The following is a 21,259-nucleotide window of genomic DNA, read 5'->3' on the forward strand; positions in this document are numbered from 1 at the left end:
GGGTCAACGCCCTGTAGCTCCGCCCTTTAGCAAAAATCTAGATCCGCCACTGCTTTCAAACTGTTTTACATAGGCCTACAGTATCTGCTTGCTGTGACCAGGGAGGTGAGCCATCTCACCTCCCTGCTGTGACAAACCTATCACTGGTTATCTACTACTGTACTTGCCTCTCTGGTTCTCCTTCGGAGCTTCTTTTCGCGGCTGCCCAACGGGTACAATGAATGTCGCCCTCATCGGTGACTGGATTTTCGTTGTTGATCGGCGGACCTTTTGAAATCGTAACAGGCAACGGTCGCGATCGCGAGTTGATAACGTAAGTAATTTTCTTCCTTTCATACTTTTGAGAATCCAGTAAGTTGATTTATGCATGCGCGAGAAATAATTGAAGTGTATTTGCTACTTCATATTTTTAAAATAAGTGTGGGCTTGAAATTACAGTAAGCTACATAAATGCTGTCGTGCTTTGTCTGCATGGTCCCACCCGTTCTGTTTGATGTATGTAGTACGGCACTCGCTAAAGAACAATAAATTCTATGTCGGCCTCAATACCATCCACATGAATACGTTATGTCAATAGACATCTAGATTCTAGATCTGTACTTTATCTAGTTTAATATTATCTTTTACCCAAAACAGTATTCACAGTTCTAGAAAGTTCTAGGCCCTACATAGAAATTCTTCTTAGCTAGCTCTAACTTTAAGGTCTCGTCTGACGTTGATACTCTCCATTTCATTGTTTGAGACTTTTTAAAGCAAAAAGGAGGGGAGGGAGAGAGACTACCGATACCGGCCCGAACTACCCTATGATTTGATGCGTTAATAGGTATTTTTTTATTGAGTTTTACTGTTATCAAAAGACTAATATAGTGCACCAGGAATCGATGTTCATACATTATTTACAAGGCCGAGTTGGCTGACCTTGAAAATAGGACAGAAAGCTAACTGGTAAGTTATGAAATCAGACAAATTGGAAAGTCTAACATAAAAAAGCCCCAAAACGGCATCAGTTAGATATCCGTCATTATTTGAGTAAGCTACCTAGATACATCATTGGCTCATTAGATTCAGATCATGAATGTTATCTATTTACATGCAGTCTCCAGAAAAAGGCTGGAAGCTTGAAGAGGAGAGCATTGGTGTGTTAACAGTGCAGTAGCAATGCATAATTATCACATGTCATGTACATTTCATTACTTTCCCTCTTCTTTCCACAGCACAATGAATACACGAAAGAGAAAGTCTTTGTCTTCGGTAAGAAAATTTGATCAATCTTGCAATATTTTGTCCTCTTGTCATGAAAACCTGACAATGCTTTTACTTTTTATGCATGTGTATAAACAAGCCTACCGGTACACTCTTTGTTGTAATAGCCCCCCACAAAAACAAGAGAAAAGAAAAAGAAAAAAAAACAAACAATCTAACAGGAAGAAAGTACACTTTCCACATACATCAATTGAATATTCATTTTAGAAACTCCAGAGTCTTTGAATTGATGGGCTCTAAATGTAAAAAAAAAATAAGTCTGAATGAAATCCATGGGCATGGCATAGCAGTAACATGTCTGAAAAGTTCTCAAAGAAATACTATGTATTTATTGCGCAGTTTGATTATGAGTAACTCATCTGAAATGGCATTCTGCAGCAATCTCGATATTGCCTTGATGGTTCTGTGATTGCGATTGTCAGTGTTACCTCAGCCAATTCTTGAAGAAACTATGCCCCTACCAAAATAACTTGCAAGAGAACCATTCCCCCCCCCCCTCCGCCCCAAGTGGAATGTCTTTTCATCATGTGCACCAACCATGGAAACATTCATCTACTTTGTAGGTCCTTTTTACTTCTGTCTTGTTATTGTGTCATTTCTTCTGTCAGTCTGTGTTCTTTGTATGCATTTTCTAATTATGACTGATAATGAAAAAAGCTTTGCATTAATTGATAATTAATGATTAATGATGACGATTGTTCTGCATTGATGTAATTGTACTGGACAGGTCACACCTGTGTAAGGGATGATACAGTTTTGGTTGATACCTAAACTCAGGTTTCTAACATTTTTTTTTGGGTGAGATAGTGAGAAGGCTCTTTAATATGAAATATGAAAAAGCATGTAATCCCAAGAGGGATTCAATGTTTATTTGATGAAAATTGTTTTTGAAATGGCAGAAATATCCAAAACACAGCAATCCTAACAACAGACTACTATGGGACCCACCTTTTATTAGGATCACTTTGTTTTACTTTGTTTTTCAATGTCTCAGCCATTCCAAAACCAATTTTCATCTAACTAATATTGAATTCCTCTTAGAATGGTTTGCTCTGTACTAATTCAGAAGTGGTTTCTTGGTATCTTGCAGAAAGTGAAAAGTGCAATCCTCTTCTCCACCAATACTATATACCATCTCTTTAATGCTTTACATTGACATTCACCATGTCCAGATTTTGAAGACACAGATGTCCCCCTCTCGGATGGCCCTTGCTGACCTGAATCCAAATCTGAATGGGCCAAGTGATGAAACGACACAGTTTGAAATGTAAATACACCAAGAGAGCTATTGTATATAATCATTTATTTCTTTGTTCTCTTCCTTTCTGCATGCACTGCCAATGTATGTATGCAACTGTTTACATGAATTCATATTACATGTACATGCAAGTGAGGCAGTGTGATATTATAAGCTGTAATATTACGTAAGTGTGATATACCACACATTGTGGTATCATGCAAATTTTCTTTTGAAAATGTATGTAGTATGTGTTCACATGTCAGTCTACAATGTATGTGTCAGCACCTTACATTTCAGGCATTGTCGCATAGGATGCATTTCAATTTTATAAATTGAATTTCGCAAGAGCCAAGATTAGTGAAATTGAAATGCACACAAAAGTTCTTGTTTTCACATTATGCATTGAATACCAGTGGCAATTCTCAAAAAATGTTCATGCCACAAATATTTCTTGCTTTACAATAAATACATAAAAACAAAACAAAACTAAGACATGTAGAAATACAATTGTTAAATTTATAAACATTTCAGAACATTAAAACTTTTAAAAAGTTTGAGAGACAGTATTTTGACACCTCCTACTGAATACCAGAACCTGATGTTATGATGAAGTTTGTAGCAGTGACAGAATTCTCCACATCAAGCTCAAGCTCTTTAATGTGCATCAATATCAGAGTCAGACATTTTGAAGGTTCACAGGATAAAGCTGTGCAGAGAACAAACGTAGTGCAGAACGTACACTTATAGTGCACTACTCTACAGCTGTGCAGAGATTTATGTCTATACATAAAATGATGTTACACTCACCAAAGATAGGTGCTCGGGGCCTAAAAGCCTGGTTTATAGCAGCAGTTTTGATTTGCGATTTCTTTATGGCAAGAATGGTTTCAAATAGATGATATTGATACCCTGTTTTATGAAACCATTCCCTTTGTTGTCACACCAGTTTATACTTGCTTTTTATAAATTTTAACACTTGTTACTATGACTGACTCTGATGGATGATTTTGTTTTGTTTGTTTGTTTGTTTGTTTTTGCCTTGTCAGGGAACCCAAGAAGAGGAGGAGATCCTCACGGAGGGTCAGCTTTGCAGAGACATACCAAGTGAAGTAAGTTTTGCTTCTGATTGGGGGCAATGCAAAGACTACATGTAAATCACTCACCATGCATCACATATGCTAATGTGACAAATACCCTGCAGGTACAATCGTACATCAAGAAAATATTCAACCAAAGCATACACAAATGTACATCAATTTAGTAATATGTGTATATCCTGTCTCCCCATTCATTCTGAATTATGCTTGTTCTGAGTGAAATCACAGATCAATGCACAGTACCGTAAAATGAGGTGAATAATCTAGACAAGACTCAAAGTAAGGAAGTCATACCATTGGTGCTACGTAAAAAGCATTGTAATGTAGAGTTTTGAGAAATGGTCCATAGAATTTGCCCATTTCTTCCATGCTATATTTGTACATGTACACTCTCTGTTCTGAAGGGAACATCTACAATGTGAGGTGAAAATAAGGAATATGGAGATCAACTAACTTAGCCGCTTTAAGTTAGGACCCAACTTACCATGCAAAATACCTTTATTCACAGTATATTATCTCACACATAAAATCATGTTGATAATTTTTAGGCTATAATGATTCTTAGTCTACACTGCACTTTGGTTTTAATTTGGTGCTTGTAAGCCACATGTTTGATGTGCTTTCATATCTTCTTGTGATCTCTCTTACCATGATCATATCATAATGCATATTGCAGGATATGTTTTTTTTTTTCTGTTAAGTGAAAATGAGGAAAATGAGATGTATGTCACATAGAAAAATTTGCAGAAATTACTGGACAGTGTGATGCTCAAACTGTGTCACAGGATGTTGGCTGAATCTTGAGTTGAAAATGGATTCAATTTTGCATGTTTTGCCTCCAGGGAGTTTTTGAAGGACTCTGAAGCAAAGCAGTTGGGTCTCTGGAATGACTCCAATGACAGCGTCAGCAACCCGGCATCAAGTGGCGAGGACAAGTAAGCCCTTTTCTTGTGTGGCGTCCAGCTGTTTTGCAGAAGATTACAGAGAAGTTTGCTGCCAAGCTTGACGATGGGTTGACGTCATCATCACATCTGATGACATTATTGCGTTAATGCTGCTGATGTTTTGTTAAAGAACCTGTGGCAGTGATATTGATCGTAATGTAGAAAACAAAATATATCTTCAAACACTCAGTGCTAAAATTTCTCTCTGCAATGTAAGATTTTCCTTCAGAGCAGTGTTCCGTAGCATCCTTTTCAGTCATCAAATACAAACATGCAATGTATTTTAAGCAAAGTTATTGGAATACTTCATAATTTTTAATTTGAAATTGAATCATATTGAAACTGTGACACTAGTCCTAGGGTGCGTTCGAACGCTCTAAAGCGAACCAAAGCGAACTGAACTAAAGCGTACCGTACCGTACTGTGCCAGTTTGGGAGCGTTCGAATGCTCTGTTGAGAAAGTGTACCTCTCGAGTTATTTTTAGAAAAGGTCACGCTTGTTTGTAGCAAGAAGGTCATTCACCTTGCGCTTGACCTACTTACAGCTGTCCCGAACAAAGAGAATTATGTTTTTGCGTTGTGACGTATGCGCATGATACGCGCATGCTTTACAACGAACTTTTGGTACGCTTTGGTACGCTTTTGGAGCACATCGGGAAGTGATCCACTTTTGGCTCGGTACAGTACGGTACGGTACACTTTAGGAGCGTTCGAACGCTCCCCTGGCGCGGTACGGTACGGTACAGTTCACTTTAGGAGAGCGCTCGAACGCACCCCTAGTCTTATACATCATGCTATATACACTTCATATTTCACCCGCGTACATTTTATATTTCACAAGCATATCATCTCGCAAATCTGGGCTTGTAAGACAATTGGGCAATTGTTTGAATACCAGATTGAGAATCACATTGATTGAAGTACATTGTATTATTCCTTGGCAAGAATAAAGTTAGTGATTTCCTGCCTGCTACTTTTCTGATTTGTTTATATGGCAAATGCCAGTCGGCTTGCAAATTTCATGAGAGAAAACCGACTGCAAAATATAGATTGCATGATTTTCTGATTGTGCATTATATGTTTTATAATCTGTATTCCAGGAATTCAAGTGCACCATCAAGTGAACCAGGTCCCAGTGAAGGAGTGTCCATGGGACCAGGCCACCATATTCAAGGTAAGTCAAACTAAGGGTTTGACCTTATGGGGCTCCACACTAATTTTTATTTTTCTCTGGTGGCCATACAGGCCACTAAACGTCTTAAAATCAGAAATTCTGATGGTCCGAAATAAACAGCCAAATGACAGTCAATTTTGAATGTTGAGTGCCCAATCCTGACACCAACAGATACTGTACATGTAAAACACAGTATTTTGCGGCATGAAATTTTCTCAAATTGGAGCCAACATCTTTTTTCACGGCATGAAATTTTTTCGAGTTGCCTCGAACAATTAATGCATATAGTGGAGGCAAGAGCTTTTGCGTGCATTTTAATTTCAAGAATCTTGGCTCTGGCAAAATTTGCGAAATTAAAGTGCATGCGAACATTCCTTGTTTTACAGTAGCCTTTTTGGAAATTTGGTGGCCCAACATCAATTTTACGTGACTAATTATGTGACCTGTCAACCGTTTTTCCTATCTCTATGTATAGGCCTTGAGACCCTGCTGTCTGGACCAATCAAACAAGAGGCCAGGACAATGACACTGGCCATGCAGGAACCAAGTGATCACCCCCCGGACACGCAGACCCTCAGGTGAGGAAAATGCAGTTCCACACGATGCATGTCACGGCTTCCAAATCAGCTCGATCTTCCATGAGTGTGTGTGATGTCATAATGAGTTAGATGCTAAACCCAGTGTTAGTTTGTTAAAGTGACATGCACCTAAATGACTGTGTATTTAGAACTTTCTTTACAGAGCTGGACTGGTGAAAATTAGAGTTGGGCTCATAATCTGACGTGATATATTGTCATTGGATGCTAGCCAGAAATACATAGGCCAACAAGTTAATCTTGCTACCGCGGAAGTTGGTTCTGGATGAATATATTAGAAACCAGAAAAAGCAGACTTTAGTATCTTAACATTTCATATCCTCTGACTTTCAGTGGGATTGCTTATAGTATGGAGTGTGTCGTGTGTACTGTGTAGCCTTCTCTCTGTGTGCAAGATATGTATCCACTGGAAGATGGTGACACATTAGATAAGTAAACATTTTTTCTAATGCTTCATCGATGCATTTAGAGGGAAAACATACAAAATGTTAATTTGTAGTTAAGTGGTTGGGCTTTATGCCATTAAAGACTAGAGCCAGATTTAGATTCTTTAGGACTGCAGCACACTAAAATGCATTAGAAAGCACAAAAGATAATAACACTATGGCAACAACACAATAGCTTGAACTGACACCTTTAACCTGTAGAAGACTAGTCCTGAGTATGTACTTGGGCACATGTCTATGGGAAATGCATGTTATAGCAAGATCAGTTTGTCCTCAATGGGTAAAGATATCAAAGCTGCTTTGTTACCAACATTTTGAAATAGATCAAAATTTTTGTCAACAGAGATGAAAATTTGCAGTTATGAAAGCATACGTATTTCCTACAAGGTGATTAAAAAAGCCATGAAGATATCTTTGTGCATTATTCCCAACAAAGGCATTGAAACAAATGTGAATCAATGTCATTCTGAATTATGTTTATTTGGGTTTTATTTTCAGTCATGGCACTGTGAGTCATCTCGCACTAAAACCTGAAGACGACTGTTCGCTGAAACCACTCCAAACTGACAGCAATGATGGTGGCATCACAAGCAGTTTCCTGAAATCATTTATAGCTGCCGGTCCGGCCACAACAGAAAGCTGTAGCACCAGCGACTTCCTCGTAAATGTACCAGTGGAGAAACCTTCCACGCGGGTGTCAAACGCTGCCTCGAGTTCAACGATGGGTGCTCTCTGGTCATCTGAGGGTGCAGCTCGGCAGCAGGATGATGGTGATGAGGAGCGGGTGAACCCGGGAGGATTCAAGAGCAGTTTCCTCCAGTCCTTCATTGCTGCCAAACCAGAGGATGGACAGGTGTCGTCCATTGGCAGGCCGCAGATGGATACGACCAAAGTCTTTGAGCAGGGCGATGCCGATGGAGGAATGGAATTCACAGCCTGTCTGAACTCCACTGCAGCCAGGGGCGACGGAAAGAGATGGAGAGATGCGGATGAGAATGCGGGAGAAATAACCAGAATATTCGGAGGTGGACTCGGTGATGTTAGCGGCATGGATATGACAACTTGCATCGGCGGCTTCGACGCCACAGAATGCAGGGGAAAGTTGGAGCATCCGGCGGCAGAGTCAACGAGGATCTTTGGCAATGAGCTTACAGACAACATGGACTTGACAGGTTGCCTGAGGGAGTCTGAGGACACTGGGAAGAATGGGACCCAAGGGAGAGTGATGAACACAACGACATTCGAGAAAAGCATGGATTTCACAGCTGTACTTGGGAAATTCTCAAAGAGTGATATGTCAAACTTGCCTGATGAATCCACAGGAAAGCTGCTAGGTCGCATTGATGCTTTTCTCAATCCTCAGGAATCTAACGAGGCTGAGGCTGCACCACCTTCCAAGGAACCTAGCAGCTCCAGCCAGACGGATGCAGCTCTCTGCAAGCCAGACCATGCAAGGAGATCTGTCGTCCTGGATACAATACATGAGGTGTCCTCTTCCACAGCCTCCATGCTCAATGTGACATCGGGAGAGAAGTCTGGCGCATCCATCCTGGCATCAGTTACATCCTTGGATGTTTGTCCAGAGGGAGATGACATGGAGATGACCACATGCAATGCTGTGCCACTTAGTCTCAAGGCTGCATCGGAAGCAGAACAGACAAAGGTGTTTGAGGGAGAGGATACAGAAGCCATGGAAATGACCTGCGCTCTTGGCGGAAAGGTCCAGTCAGTTGTATCGAAGACTCAGCCAGTGCCAGTGGGAGATGCAGGGGATGAAACCAGGGTGTTTGGTTCGGAGGATGCAGCTGCGATGGAAATGACCTGCACTGTCAATGAGCATGTTCCTGCTGCAATTCACGAGTCAAGGCGTGGAGGAAATGAAACCAGAATCTTTGATTTCGAAGATACAGGTGCCATGGAAATGACATGTACCGTTAGTGAGCAAGTCCCGCCCGCAGAGACCAATCCCATGTCTGCTCAGTCCAGAGATGTGGGGGATGTTACTAGAGTGTTTGACTCGGAAGACACTGCTGCCATGGAAATGACATGCCCTGTCGGGGGACTGCATTCAACAGGGAGCAAGAGTCTGTCGCTTTCCACATATGACAAGACTCTCCTGCCCAGAGACAGCACCTCAAGGTGCCACTCTATGGATACAACCAAAATGGAACTCACGGCATGCTTGGGGCACTTAGGGGAGGGATTGGCTTACCAACTTCAGAAGAAAGGCGAGAGACGGGTCCAAGCTGATATGTCTCATCCTGCAGATCACCATACAAAAAATGGTGGGGAAGGAGAGCAGACATGTTTCTTTGACAATGAAGATGCTGGCAAGATGGAAATAACAGAGTGTCTCAGTCAACATGAGATTAATAACCAAGCAAAACAAGCTAACTCCATGAACCTCAAGCCTAGTACAGCTGCAACTTCTGACAGTCTTTCCCAGTCAAAATTTTCCTTTGGGGAAGAAACAAGGTTTTTCAGGTCAGAGGCCACAGCCAACATGGACATGACTGACTGTCAAAAAGGACTTCTGCCAGAGATGACTCTGCCAAGCTCTTCCACATGTTCACTATCCCCACCAAAAGCAGTGATGTCACCTGACCACACCAAAGTATTTCAGCCCGATGATAACTGTGGCATGGAAATGACAGCAAGCTATGGCGTAATATCCATTGGTAGTCAGTTGAGCACCAAGCCAGATGCTACCACTGCTGACAAAGAGCCGGAGAAGACCTGCTTTTTCCAATCAGAAGAGACGGCCTGCATGGAGATCGCAGAGTGTCACACCTCAAAGATTCCTCTTCAAGGACCTGTATCCATACCTCAGAGCCATTCAACTGCACGCCTTGGCAGTATTGGTAGGTCTGCTGATGAGCACACAAGAGTCTTTGAGAACGAACACACTGCCAACATGGAGATGACTGCTTGCGTTGGTTCTCTGCAGAGCCACGAGGGAGTGGCCCAGACATCCATTATACATGCCACCATGGAGCCGAAGCCTCCTGGAAGCAGTGACGATCATACGCATTTCTTCCAGTCTGAGGATACAGCCAACATGGACATGACAACCTGTGGAGGTGTTCCATTGAGCCATGTCAACAATAAGGCTCTTCCCCAGGCTGATAGCCACTCATCCAAAGATGCCACAAAGCACTCTCATTCAGAAGATGAAGGTACAGCTGCCATGGATATCACAGCATGCCAGGATAAGGCCAGGGCAAGTTCTGTACAAGTAGCCCATTCGTCGGACTCCTGTTCACGTGTCAGCGACATCCGCGCAGACCACACCACAGGCAAGGATCTTACCAATGTTGGTAATCTTGGGTTGGCAGGTACTGAGCTCCTTAGTCGTTCCATCAGAGAAGACACACTTGATGCACAGCTGGATGCTGTCCCAACAAATGAGACTTCCAAACAGCATGACAGACTTTCTTCTGATGGAAATCTGGATGCCATGGGTGAGATGACACTTGACAAAACCTCAGACACATACACGCTGAGCAGCCCCACCACTGGACAGGAAAAACAGCAGACAAGGTCAGATGAGTCCAAGCTTTCTATCTCCATCAGCAATGATGGCAGGAGATCAGATACCTTCACCATCGAGACTGCATGTCCACCTACAGCAGGTGAGGAAGAAGGGGAGAACGGACCAGAACTGTCCAGCTCAAAACCAGTGCAGCCCTCCGTGTGCCATAATTCAACACTTCCTGAACTAAGAACGGAACCCAAAGCATCATCCACTGTGTCCGACGATGGCATGAATGCAGTCTCTGCGGTTGATGGAGCAGAGATGAACAAGTCAGCTGTTGCAGAGGCATCGTCTTCCCTCAAAGACAGCATCCTTCCGGACTGGGTGTGCGAGGAGGATGACAGAGGCATACTGGAAGAGCTGCCCATCGACAATGATAACACAGAGGACCTGTGCGTGGCATCGTTGGCCAAGAGAACATGTCTGGATGAATGTAAGTTTTGTGACAAAGATACACTATTTTTTTTCTTTATTTCTATGTTTTCCCTCCTGCAATGTGCATAGAGACACTAATTTATTTATTTATTTTTTAATGATATGCACTATATGATTATGTTCTATTACCTTTATATTTTTTTTTTTTTTTGGTATACATGTTTCATTTCCATCTGAGAAGATGGCTGGATAGCCCATATTCAGCTGCAATAGCTTGTCTGCCATGGGATCCAGTTAGATGTAAAGCAGGACCACATTTCTAGAAAAAGAAGTCTTTGTATTTTGATGCATGTTGACCTATCACAAAATACCTTAAGTTTTTATTTTCCCCTCTCGGCTACCTTCCTACCCTTTCCCCAGCGGCCTTCTCGATGTCTCAGCTGAATGCGTCCGCATTGACGTGTGACCTGTCCCACCTGCCCAGCCTCCCCACCACTGGTCCCGTGTCCCTCTCCACATTCCTGCAGGAGTTTGGCGACTTCAGCGACCTGCCGGAGGGAAAGCCCAGTATCATGTGTCCTCGCAGGGTGAGATGCGTCTCTCTGGTTCCTCCGAATTTCCCACCATATCCATTGTGTGTTATCTCAGTGTTACATTAATAATACGATGGCCCATTGATTATGGTGCTCATTGTACACATCCAAATCTCTCTCCACATCTACCACAAAATACCTCAATACATCAAATATGCCATTCTCTGGTCCATTGGTTAGGGCAGCAGACATGTGATCAAAGGCCCTGAGTTCAAGCCTGGACTTGAACTCTTTTCAGCTGTTGCTTTTTTTAACATCTTTTGCTTTCTTTCTTTTTTCATTTTTGTTTCTCTGTTTTGAAGATTATTGATATCTTTCATGAAGTGATCAAAATCTTATTTTCAACATGTGAACTTCCATAAGTTACACAACATTTGTGTATTGTACATTGCGCTTCAACTGATACATTAGGTGTCATTGTCCGGCCCAATCGAGTTAAAAAAAATCAAATAATCATTTTGTCCATTTGGTTGTCAGTATGGAATGTACATGTAAAGTGGTCTGTAATACAAAAAATGTTACAATGAATGTGGATGTAGTTGACTGTGGCTTTATCACTTTGAATGTGTCTGATCATCCGATCACAGTAATAGTTTCATTGAAAGCATAACCATCAGATAGAGGGCAAATTAGCTCAGCTACCAATTCTGTAAACCATACACATGCATTATTTAGCGTTAAGTGTATGACTTCTCGTTCCATGCCAGTTTGATGAGCCCACGACACTTGCAGAGCAGCTTCAGTCATCTTGCATCACCAAGCCCAAGGGGGAAATGTTTGAGTGGGCCATCAACTTTCTCACCCCTTCCACCAAGACGTGAGTGCATTTCACTCTCACCAATTTCAGCGATCTCATGTTTTTTCTTTCAAACCCCTCCTTTTCTGCGACAATACTCAAAACAGCAGTATGCACAGTTTTTCCTTTTTTGCCAATCTTTTGAAGATGTTAAATCTTCGAGCAGAATTTCATCATTTGAATTGCTACTAAGCAATCTTTCTATGCCGTCAATCCTATGGAAATCTAATACTGTTGTTAATCAGCATGCTTGAAAAGAAGAAAGAAGAGGCTTCCTTTATTAATGCATGAATACTCTAATTACATAAAGCAACTTTGTCGGGAGAATGCTCGCCTTGAAATATATACTGTATGTATAGTAGGATTTCACAGAAAGCATCAAGTCTCAATTGTGACAATCACCTTTTATGCAGTAAACTTCTTTGTTTTGTTTTTTATCTCCAGACTACACAAAATAATCTGAATGGTGATGAATTTGAACCAGATTAATCTACGAATGTGTCCTTATGTAAGCCTTCATTTCCCCATTCTTGTTAACAAAGCATTATCAAGTTCAAATCTACTTTTGCTATCAGTAGAGGCAGTCATTATTTCCAGCAATACCTTGTGTTTCTTATTTCAGACTAAAGGAAGCTGTAGCGAATCAGGAGGCTAAGTACTCTGAAGATACCCCTGCTTTAATCACAGAGATGCAGAATGCCACACCAGAAAGGGTGAGAACAACTTTTTACTTTTGATTTTTTTTTTTTTTTTTTATTTACTTTTGTAGGCAGATATATACATGATAATAAGAAAGAACCAATTCCACAAATTTTCTGTGGCTGTGGATTTCTGAATATCATCTGTTGGTCATCAGTTTTCTTCACAAACGTAATTGAAGAATTTAAATGCAGAAAACAATAAACATTTTAAATAAACTTGAGAAAACATAGAAAATTATTTTTATTCATTTTTTTAAAATATCAACATATTTTGACAAGATAACAAGATCAGCAAGTGAATGCTGTTTCACATCAAGGTCCTATCCATTCGGAGTTTATAGATATAAAATCATATTTCATAAATACAAAAAACAAGCAAACAAAGTAAAGGAGCAAAGTGCCCAGTTGAAATCAGTAATACCTGTAACCAGGTTTTGAAAGTGACAAAAAATAATGAAGTCAAAAATAGTTGTATTTAAAACAGTTATCAAAACATGGGACATGTACAATCATAACCATTACAATATAAGCTTGAAGATACGTACTCTTCTGCCTGGAACTTGAATTCACAAGCCCTCAATAGCATAAAAGCGAAAGTATATCACAGTCAACAAAATATTTACGCAGGGGTCATGGATAGATTACTAACCTAATGCCCATTCAAACTCACTGATAAAAAAGCATGTACCCATACCACACATTCATGCACGCAAACACCACACAAGACAACAAGCTATAAAGGTAATCACTCATGCACATATTTCAGGTTCCTACCAGAAGGCACATAATAACAAATAAACAAAAGTAAAGAAAGTATAATGCTATTAAAACATACCAAAACATAAAACATAATAATAAAATGTATCACTGCCAAAGCAGGGAGTTAAAAGTGACCTCAGTGAAAGCACATTTTCTTATACCAAGCTTTCAAAGCTGTTTAATAGTGACTGTGATTTCTTTAAGACATTTGGTGAGTTCCGTATCTTACCTCCTGCCTATCTAAAGCAGCTTTTAAAGCAGTCGACATTCAGCTTACAATTGGTTGTAGGTGATAGCTGGACGAGACTGTTGAGGAAAGGGGTGGAGTAGACTGTTGGATACTAGGTGATGAGTTTGGGTGCGATACATGCATTCCTGAAGATGTTTATTTCAACTTTGGTGGTGTTGGGCATCTGGCATCAGAAGTTCCGTCTAGTATTGCATCAACAGCATGTCAAATCCTTTTTGCATCCATGCACAACTGGTCGACACGAAAGTGTAAAGTATTGCATTACATACAAATGCGTTCCATGGCTTTACATTTGAGAACACAAAATGTCACAGATATTCTGGTCTTCATTGTCAGATGGTATGTGATTCACAAACGAGCTGTTATGTGAAGACTGAAGTGAGTCATTGACACTACATGAGGTTGTAATTTGCAAAGTGAAATGGCGGCAAATCTCGGAATTTAGATCTGGATATATCTGTGCCAGTTCACCTGCATAGAAATTTGTCACAGAAAGGTCATCAGGCACTGTGCTATGTACCTTCAAAATAAGATCTATGGAATATGATACACAAGTTGGTATTTGAAGGATGAGGTGCCTGGTTGTCCCTGGCACTTATTTGTCCATAGAGGTTTGAGTTTCACTATGGCGCCACGTATAGAGATCGTGTATAGATGAATTCGAAATATGTACGTTATGTATGTACTATAATCTTTAATACAGAGTAATGCTTGATTATAAATGTCATAGAGCATGAACCTCGCAGTGTCAAAAGTTAACCATCAGAGTCCAGTAATCAAAAGCAGAAGATAGCTGTCCAAAGTAACGAGATACAGACGAATGATGTTTAATTATGGTACTATGTAAAAATGAGTACAAAAAGTACACACAACGTGGTGAAGAAAATATCCATATTTTAATGTATTAAAATATGTTCCCAGTACAACAATCAATTCATATTGCATAAATGTGAATATCCTATATGAAAGATAATAAGAAGTTTCCTTGAAACCCACTTGAGAGAATGATGAACAACACAAAAATTACAAAATGTATGAACATAACTTCTTGAATAGGTAATTTCAATTCGAATTTCAGTTCAAATTTATCTAATTATCAAAAGAACACAAATCAACAAGTTATACAAGTGAAATGACAACAAAGTGAATCAATTAGTAAATAATCTTTTAAAACAAATATCCTTGTCATAACAATGAAAGGTGAATTTGAAACTTGTTAAAGCAAAAATGGAGAAACCCACTAAAAATCAGTGCTTGTAATGTGCCAGTCCCTCTAAGAAAATCCAAATAAATAGACAGTTAGAATATAAAAAAAGTGTAATATTACAAATTTTAATGGACAATTAAAATTGAATTGCATTAAATTAAATCAAAAGTATTATAGATTTACATTATCAAAAATATACTCTATAGCCCCCAACTCAAAAAAGACAAATTTAGGACAGGAAATAGAGACAATATGATAACATGTGATATAAACAGTGACAGGACAATACAAAGACAAAGAAAGGAAAGATAATGCATAACATATGGCACTGAATGCTGGGCTGTGAAATCACCAAGCATTAAAGGGATGGTACAGTGTTGGTCGAGATGAGAATTGGGCTTTAAACTTTTTGTGAGATACCAAGAAAGCACTTATGATATAGTACAGAGCATACCATTTTAAGAGGAATTCAAAGTTTATTTGATGAAAATCGGGTTTGGAATGACTGAAACGTCCAAAAACAAAGTAAAACAAAGCAATCGTAATAAAGTGTGGGTCCCACACTTTATTAGAATCGCTCTTTTTTGGATATCTCAGCCATTTGAAAACCAATTTTCATCAAATAAACGTTGAATTCGTCATAGAATTACATGCTCTTTCATATTTTATAAAAGGTTTCTCATTATCTCACCAAAAAATGTTAGAAACCTGAAATTAGGTCTCAACCAAAACTGTACGATCCCTTTAAACAAGACTGAAATGAGAACAATCGGTTGGATGTGCAGGGCTTCCCTTTAAGCCGTGAAAAAGAATGAAAAAAAAAAAATGTCATTTGTTATATGTTCCAATGTAGTTTGCCCATAGAATATTCTGTGCCTGGAAATAAGTAGCTCCCTTTCATAGGCACCTCCTCTGCGTAGAGATTGCTTTTCAGTACGAATGTGATATGGGTGTGTGCTGGGGTATGTAAAAATGGAAAGAAGCATGTAAGGACAGCTTTCTCTCCTGTGTTCAGCACTCTTATGTTCTTTCTTCAAAACTTGTGAACTGCAGATGGCGGCTATGCGGCGACAAGTCGTCAGTCTGCAGAAGTACTGCACCCAGTCCACCAAGGCCAAGCTCAAGAGCTGGAGGCTGAAGATGACGAAAAATGTCCAGAGCTCCATGGAGGTATTTTATCGTGGCAGAGTTTGATGCTTTGATTGGTCGGGGTTAGAAAAGAAGAGTGGCAGTATTAGGAAGCATCACCATTTGAGAAAAGCAGTGGCGGTGATAGCAGAGCTGCCAAGTATCCCTGATTTCAAAGGAGGCGCGCTGAAAACATAAATATATCTCTTCATGTCATGATAACAGAATATGAGACCCATCATAATTTGGTATCATTTTCATCTATGGCGTATTGACCATTAGCTTGGCCTTAGCTAGATTTTGCTTTTATGCTGCTTTGCAGTGGCTTAATTTCTCACCCTCAAAATTTGTGACTGCTTTCTCTGATGTTTCACATACATTTTGATATGCTCTTTTTTGTAGGTCTGGCCCATGGTTGTGGTATCAGATTACAGTTACTGATCACAAGTCAAGCTAAATGATTAGATTCCTCATTCGTCTGTGTATTAGCCTATGGCAAAAAGAAACTCCAAATAATCAATAATCAAATAATTATTATTACAATATCAAGTGTTTATGTTATGTATCACTAATGCAGTTTCTGGTTGGTAAAACCATGGAAATCATTGCCCCTGCGTTTTAGCCAGTGCCAAAACACTTAATCTTGGAAACTTCAAGGTGTAAATTACAGTACAGTAGTTAACTCCAGGGAAGACTTTTTCACAGTCAAACAAGTAAATCCTGGGTGCCAGGGCATTACATGGACCTGCGCTTTTCAACTTTTTTTCATCTTGAGGCCCAGTTTGGCTCCTACAATTTTTTTTTTAGGCTCAGTTTATAGATTGACTGCAAATCTATTTTTTTTTAAAGTTTTCGATGACGTTCTGGCCCACCTGTGAGACCTTTGTGGCCCATAGAAAAACAAAAACAAAAAAGACCCCCCGAACCCCCCCCCCCCCAAAAAAAAAAAAATACATGGACATGACTTTCGGTTCAGCAGTGGTAGAGCGAATGTGAGTGTGGTATGATATGTATCTCTTTATCTCTGGCAGGATTCTTGCAAGCGTTTGGACAGCAAGTTGGCCAAGGTCACCGAAAGCCTCACCGCGATTGAACAGTATCTGGAGGATATTAAATCCTGTGAGTCCTCCAACCTTGTGAGAGAGGAGAACTGGGGGCTTCATTCTTACGTTTTCTTGTGAAACTCTGATTCACTTGTTTCTTTGTTGCTTTTTTTTTTCTCTCAAAATAAGTACTCCTGCATTGGCAGATACCCGTGGCCCTATGTATACCTGGGTCAAGATGGACATTGTGAGGAAAGCTCGTCAAAGCATGCATGCACTGGGTGGGATTGAACCTAGATCACTCTTAAATCTATTGCTAGTATACCAAAGGGTTAATGCCCAGTGTAGAGGAAATAGAAAAAAAAAATGAAGTTGTCTTGTATCAGATCCCAAAGTGAGTTGCGGTTTGATGTTACTGTAAACCTAGAAACATTTGCAGCACAAAACTTTCACATATGGGAGCTGATGACCTTTTTCGTGACATGAAATTTTCTTGAATTGGCAAATGGCATTCAATACATTGTGTAGACAAAAACTTTTGCAAATCTTGACTCCTCACAAAATTCACAAAAATTTCATACATGAAAACATTTCTGGTTATACAGTACATGTTTGTGGCAAGCATCAGGCACAAAAAGATAGTGTAATGTAGTTGGGACAATACTGATGTTACTACATATGCATCTGTTGATTCGTGCAAACAGTGGAGGCTACCCTCGACACTAACCTGGCAGACCTAGAGCAGATCCATCCTCCATCTGAGGAGGAGAAGGCGGAGCTGCTTGAGGGAGGGGCCAGACTGGCAACCGTGACAACAGCCTTGAAGGAGAAGGAGGAGTCTGTTAGGCACGCCGAAAGGTAAGAATTCTTTCCCACATCAGTAATCCCCTGGACAGTTTTAGTGTTGTGGTCCATTGAATTGTTGACCGTGCCTTCAGTGAGGTGATTGGGGGTTCAAACCCCACCATAGCACTCATGTCCGTCAGCAAAATGCTTTCTCCGCAATGCTTCTTTCTACCATTGTGTAACTAAAGATAGCCAGTGGAAAGGTGACATTTGGCAGTTAGACTGGCATGCTCCCCGTGGTGTTGAATAAGTGGCCTGTAGATGTTGGGATTAATTTGTGATCAAGGTGAGATTTGTTACAAAGTGCTCAAACACTACATTGAATTGAAAAGTTATGCTCAATTTTCAATCACAAGAAAGAGCCAATTTCATGAACATGCAGTGCGCATTGTTGAAAAATGATAAACCCCTATTTTAGCGAGCTGTTCAGCATACGTGTCCACTTCTTGTGACCCGAAAAGCGTTGAGATGATGTCAAAATAAACATCTTTTTATGTGATTTTGTGTATATGCTTTCTTGTTTGTTAAACACATTTAGAGAGGATTGCCAATTGTAAATGCACCTTTTTGTGCATTTTGAATCAGCATTTTGAAATGCTGTTTGCATCAAAATACATTAGGACACAACCATGTGCAATAACTAAACGCTTTTCAAAATTCTGATTATAGCCTCCAAATAGTTGAGCATTGACCCACTGAAGACGAGTCCCGAGTAAACTCGGGTTAGTGTCTATGGGAAATGCACATCGTAGCAGAATCAGCCCATCCTCAAGCAGTAAAAATTTCCTCAGTTGAATGAGTATCCATTTTTCTTTTCATGAACCTTGCAGTGAAAGAGGGACCCTTGAGGCAGAGAAATCCCGACTTCAAGGAGAAATCATTCAGCTGGAGACGGAGAGGGAGGACCTGAGACAGTGGACGGGGAGGGAAGGGGATGGCGTCAGCGAGACCGAGACTGACCTGGCAAGAGCCCGGCAGGAAGTTATCATGATTCAGAGGTAGAGCATGTTAAAGGGATCATATAGTTTTGGTTGAGACCTAATTTCAGATTTCTAACATTTTTTGGTTAGATAATGAGAAACCTCTTATGAAATATGAAAGAGTATGTAATTCCATGAGGAATTCAACGTTTATTTGATGAAAATTGGTTTTGAAATGGCTGAGATATCCATAACAGAGCAATTCTAATAAAGTGTGGGACCCACCTTTTGTTATGATGGCTTTGTTTTACTTTGTTTTTGGATGTTTCAGTCATTCCAAACCTGATTTTCTTCAAATAAACTTTGAATTCCTCTTAAAATGGTATGCTCTGTGCTATTTCATAAGTGTTTTCTTGGTATCTCGCAAAAAGTTAAAAGCCCAATTCTCATCTCCACCAATACTGTACCATCCCTTTAATTCTTTTGTCCGTTATATTTTGCTGTGTTTTGCTGAATACTTCATCCCCTTCATAATTCTTAAAGGACAAGTTTACCTTGATAAACATGTGTATTGAGTGAATGCAGCTCAATATTAGTACTGTAGAACACATCAGTGAAAGTCTGAAGAAAATTGGACGATTCTTTCAAAAGTTGAATCAACTCTCCTCGACATTTTCCACGACCATCCTGCCGCGCGAAATTTTTTGACCGCGCCGCTCACTGACTTTTTACTTTTCAGTCTTGAGCGCATCTTATGACACCACTTTCGCGAAAATTGGACATACCGTTACAACGCTGCATGACCTTTTACACATGCTTATCAGACTGAAAATGGCTCAGAAACGTGATTCTGTGTACAAAGTCTATGCAAATAGAGTTTTCTCACCTTATTCAAAAAGATATGATTATTTTCATTTTCAATGGCTGAAGTCAATTAATTCTAGCATAATTATGCTTAAAATAGGCTCTGTAATAAATTGTGTGGAAAACAAATGAAAAACAAAAGGTAGAAAAACAAAGAAATAGATAAGAACTTCATAAAACTATAGAATACATAAGAAATTAATTTTGATACCAGATTTTTTTTAAAGTACATTGTTAAGAATGCTACATAGAATAATATCACCAAAAACTAGGATGCCGTTAGCATTATTTTCTGAGTTAGAGCAAAATTTATGATTTCACGCATATTAATTGATATAAAATATAAAATGTTAAATGTTCAATTTTTTTCTTTTATAATTTGGTAGATTACATGACAGGTGATGTATGTGCCAATTTTCATGGAAATTGCGTGATCGACGGCCGAGACCTCGGGGGGGGGGGGGGGGGGGGGGGGGTTGAATTAACCCTCCCCCGGCTACAGAACAGCCCAAAAAGCCCGGCCCGGTTAGGGTTAAGGTGAACTTGTCCTTTTACCCTCTCTGTGCCTGTGACTTTGTACAGTGTGTACGATGGTATAGAGTTTCCTATGTCAGTGTCATTCAAAGCACACAAAGGGTATTTAATAGCAACTTGCATCCTTGCATTGTGGCATCCCCGTCTTTGATTCTGACAGTGTAAATGTCAGAGTGCTTCCCTACAATCTGGGAACAAATTTTAAATAAAACTGACCAAGTGACTAAACTCATTCAAATGTCTATGAAGCAACTGTGATGCCCTCAGGATGGAGAGATAGGTTTGATGTGTGTGTGTGTGGGGGGGGGGGAGAAAATAGAGGAAGAAAACAACTTTCCAAGTGTTCTAGAAGTCAAAATGATAATATGCAAACATTTTGGTCTCTTTTTTTATTGTACGAGAGTGGCAGAAAGTGCATTGCCATGTCAACATACTTTGGCAAAAAATCTACGTAAATTCTTGTGGAGAAAACTATTTCTAATGTTTTTAAACTCATCAAATATATTTGGGGCACATGTTGGTCTTGAGGTATGTATGTGCAAGATACTCCTATGGACAGTTGTAATGGAAAGTATGTTACGGTTGTTATGGCACATCCAAAACTAAAAATGGAAAAGTCCTTTGTATCATGCATAACTTCTTCCTTGGGTCAGATGTGATTTTAAGTGCTCGCACATGGCAATAATGTCAGACAGTGGTGTGATAATCCCCTTCAGTGATGTTTAACCCTATTCTAACTGGGCTATTTGAGACCAAGTTTTTACTGGGGGGGGGGTCAATTTGACCCCCCTTCAGATCTCGGCCACCGATCGCGCGATCGCTGCGAAATTTTGCCTGAAGATAGAGATGGATGTCAACTACAAGATTACATGGTCATACAAAAGAAAAATATTGCCTTTCTATTTTTAATAAATTAATTATGCAAATTTGTGCATGAAATCTTATTTT

General features: G+C 39.9%; 1 protein-coding gene across 1 annotated transcript in view; it reads left to right on the forward strand.

The window, feature by feature from the left end:
- Nucleotides 1-269: 269 nt before the first annotated feature.
- LOC140236304 (uncharacterized) overlaps nt 270-21,259 on the forward strand; it is a 32,475-nt gene continuing 11,485 nt past the window's right edge. The window contains exons 1-15 of the mRNA XM_072316288.1: nt 270-313; nt 1,215-1,251; nt 2,436-2,530; nt 3,550-3,612; nt 4,443-4,535; nt 5,645-5,718; nt 6,194-6,296; nt 7,259-10,728; nt 11,091-11,257; nt 11,971-12,080; nt 12,682-12,772; nt 16,030-16,146; nt 17,136-17,223; nt 17,852-18,005; nt 18,824-18,991. Coding sequence (XP_072172389.1) covers nt 1,219-1,251; nt 2,436-2,530; nt 3,550-3,612; nt 4,443-4,535; nt 5,645-5,718; nt 6,194-6,296; nt 7,259-10,728; nt 11,091-11,257; nt 11,971-12,080; nt 12,682-12,772; nt 16,030-16,146; nt 17,136-17,223; nt 17,852-18,005; nt 18,824-18,991 — 4,826 coding nt within the window. The 5' untranslated portion in view covers nt 270-313; nt 1,215-1,218. The remainder of the gene's footprint in view (nt 314-1,214; nt 1,252-2,435; nt 2,531-3,549; nt 3,613-4,442; nt 4,536-5,644; nt 5,719-6,193; nt 6,297-7,258; nt 10,729-11,090; nt 11,258-11,970; nt 12,081-12,681; nt 12,773-16,029; nt 16,147-17,135; nt 17,224-17,851; nt 18,006-18,823; nt 18,992-21,259) is intronic.

The sequence above is a fragment of the Diadema setosum genome, chromosome 1 (assembly GCF_964275005.1).
Source record: "Diadema setosum chromosome 1, eeDiaSeto1, whole genome shotgun sequence".
Classification (NCBI taxonomy): Eukaryota; Metazoa; Echinodermata; class Echinoidea; order Diadematoida; family Diadematidae; genus Diadema; species Diadema setosum.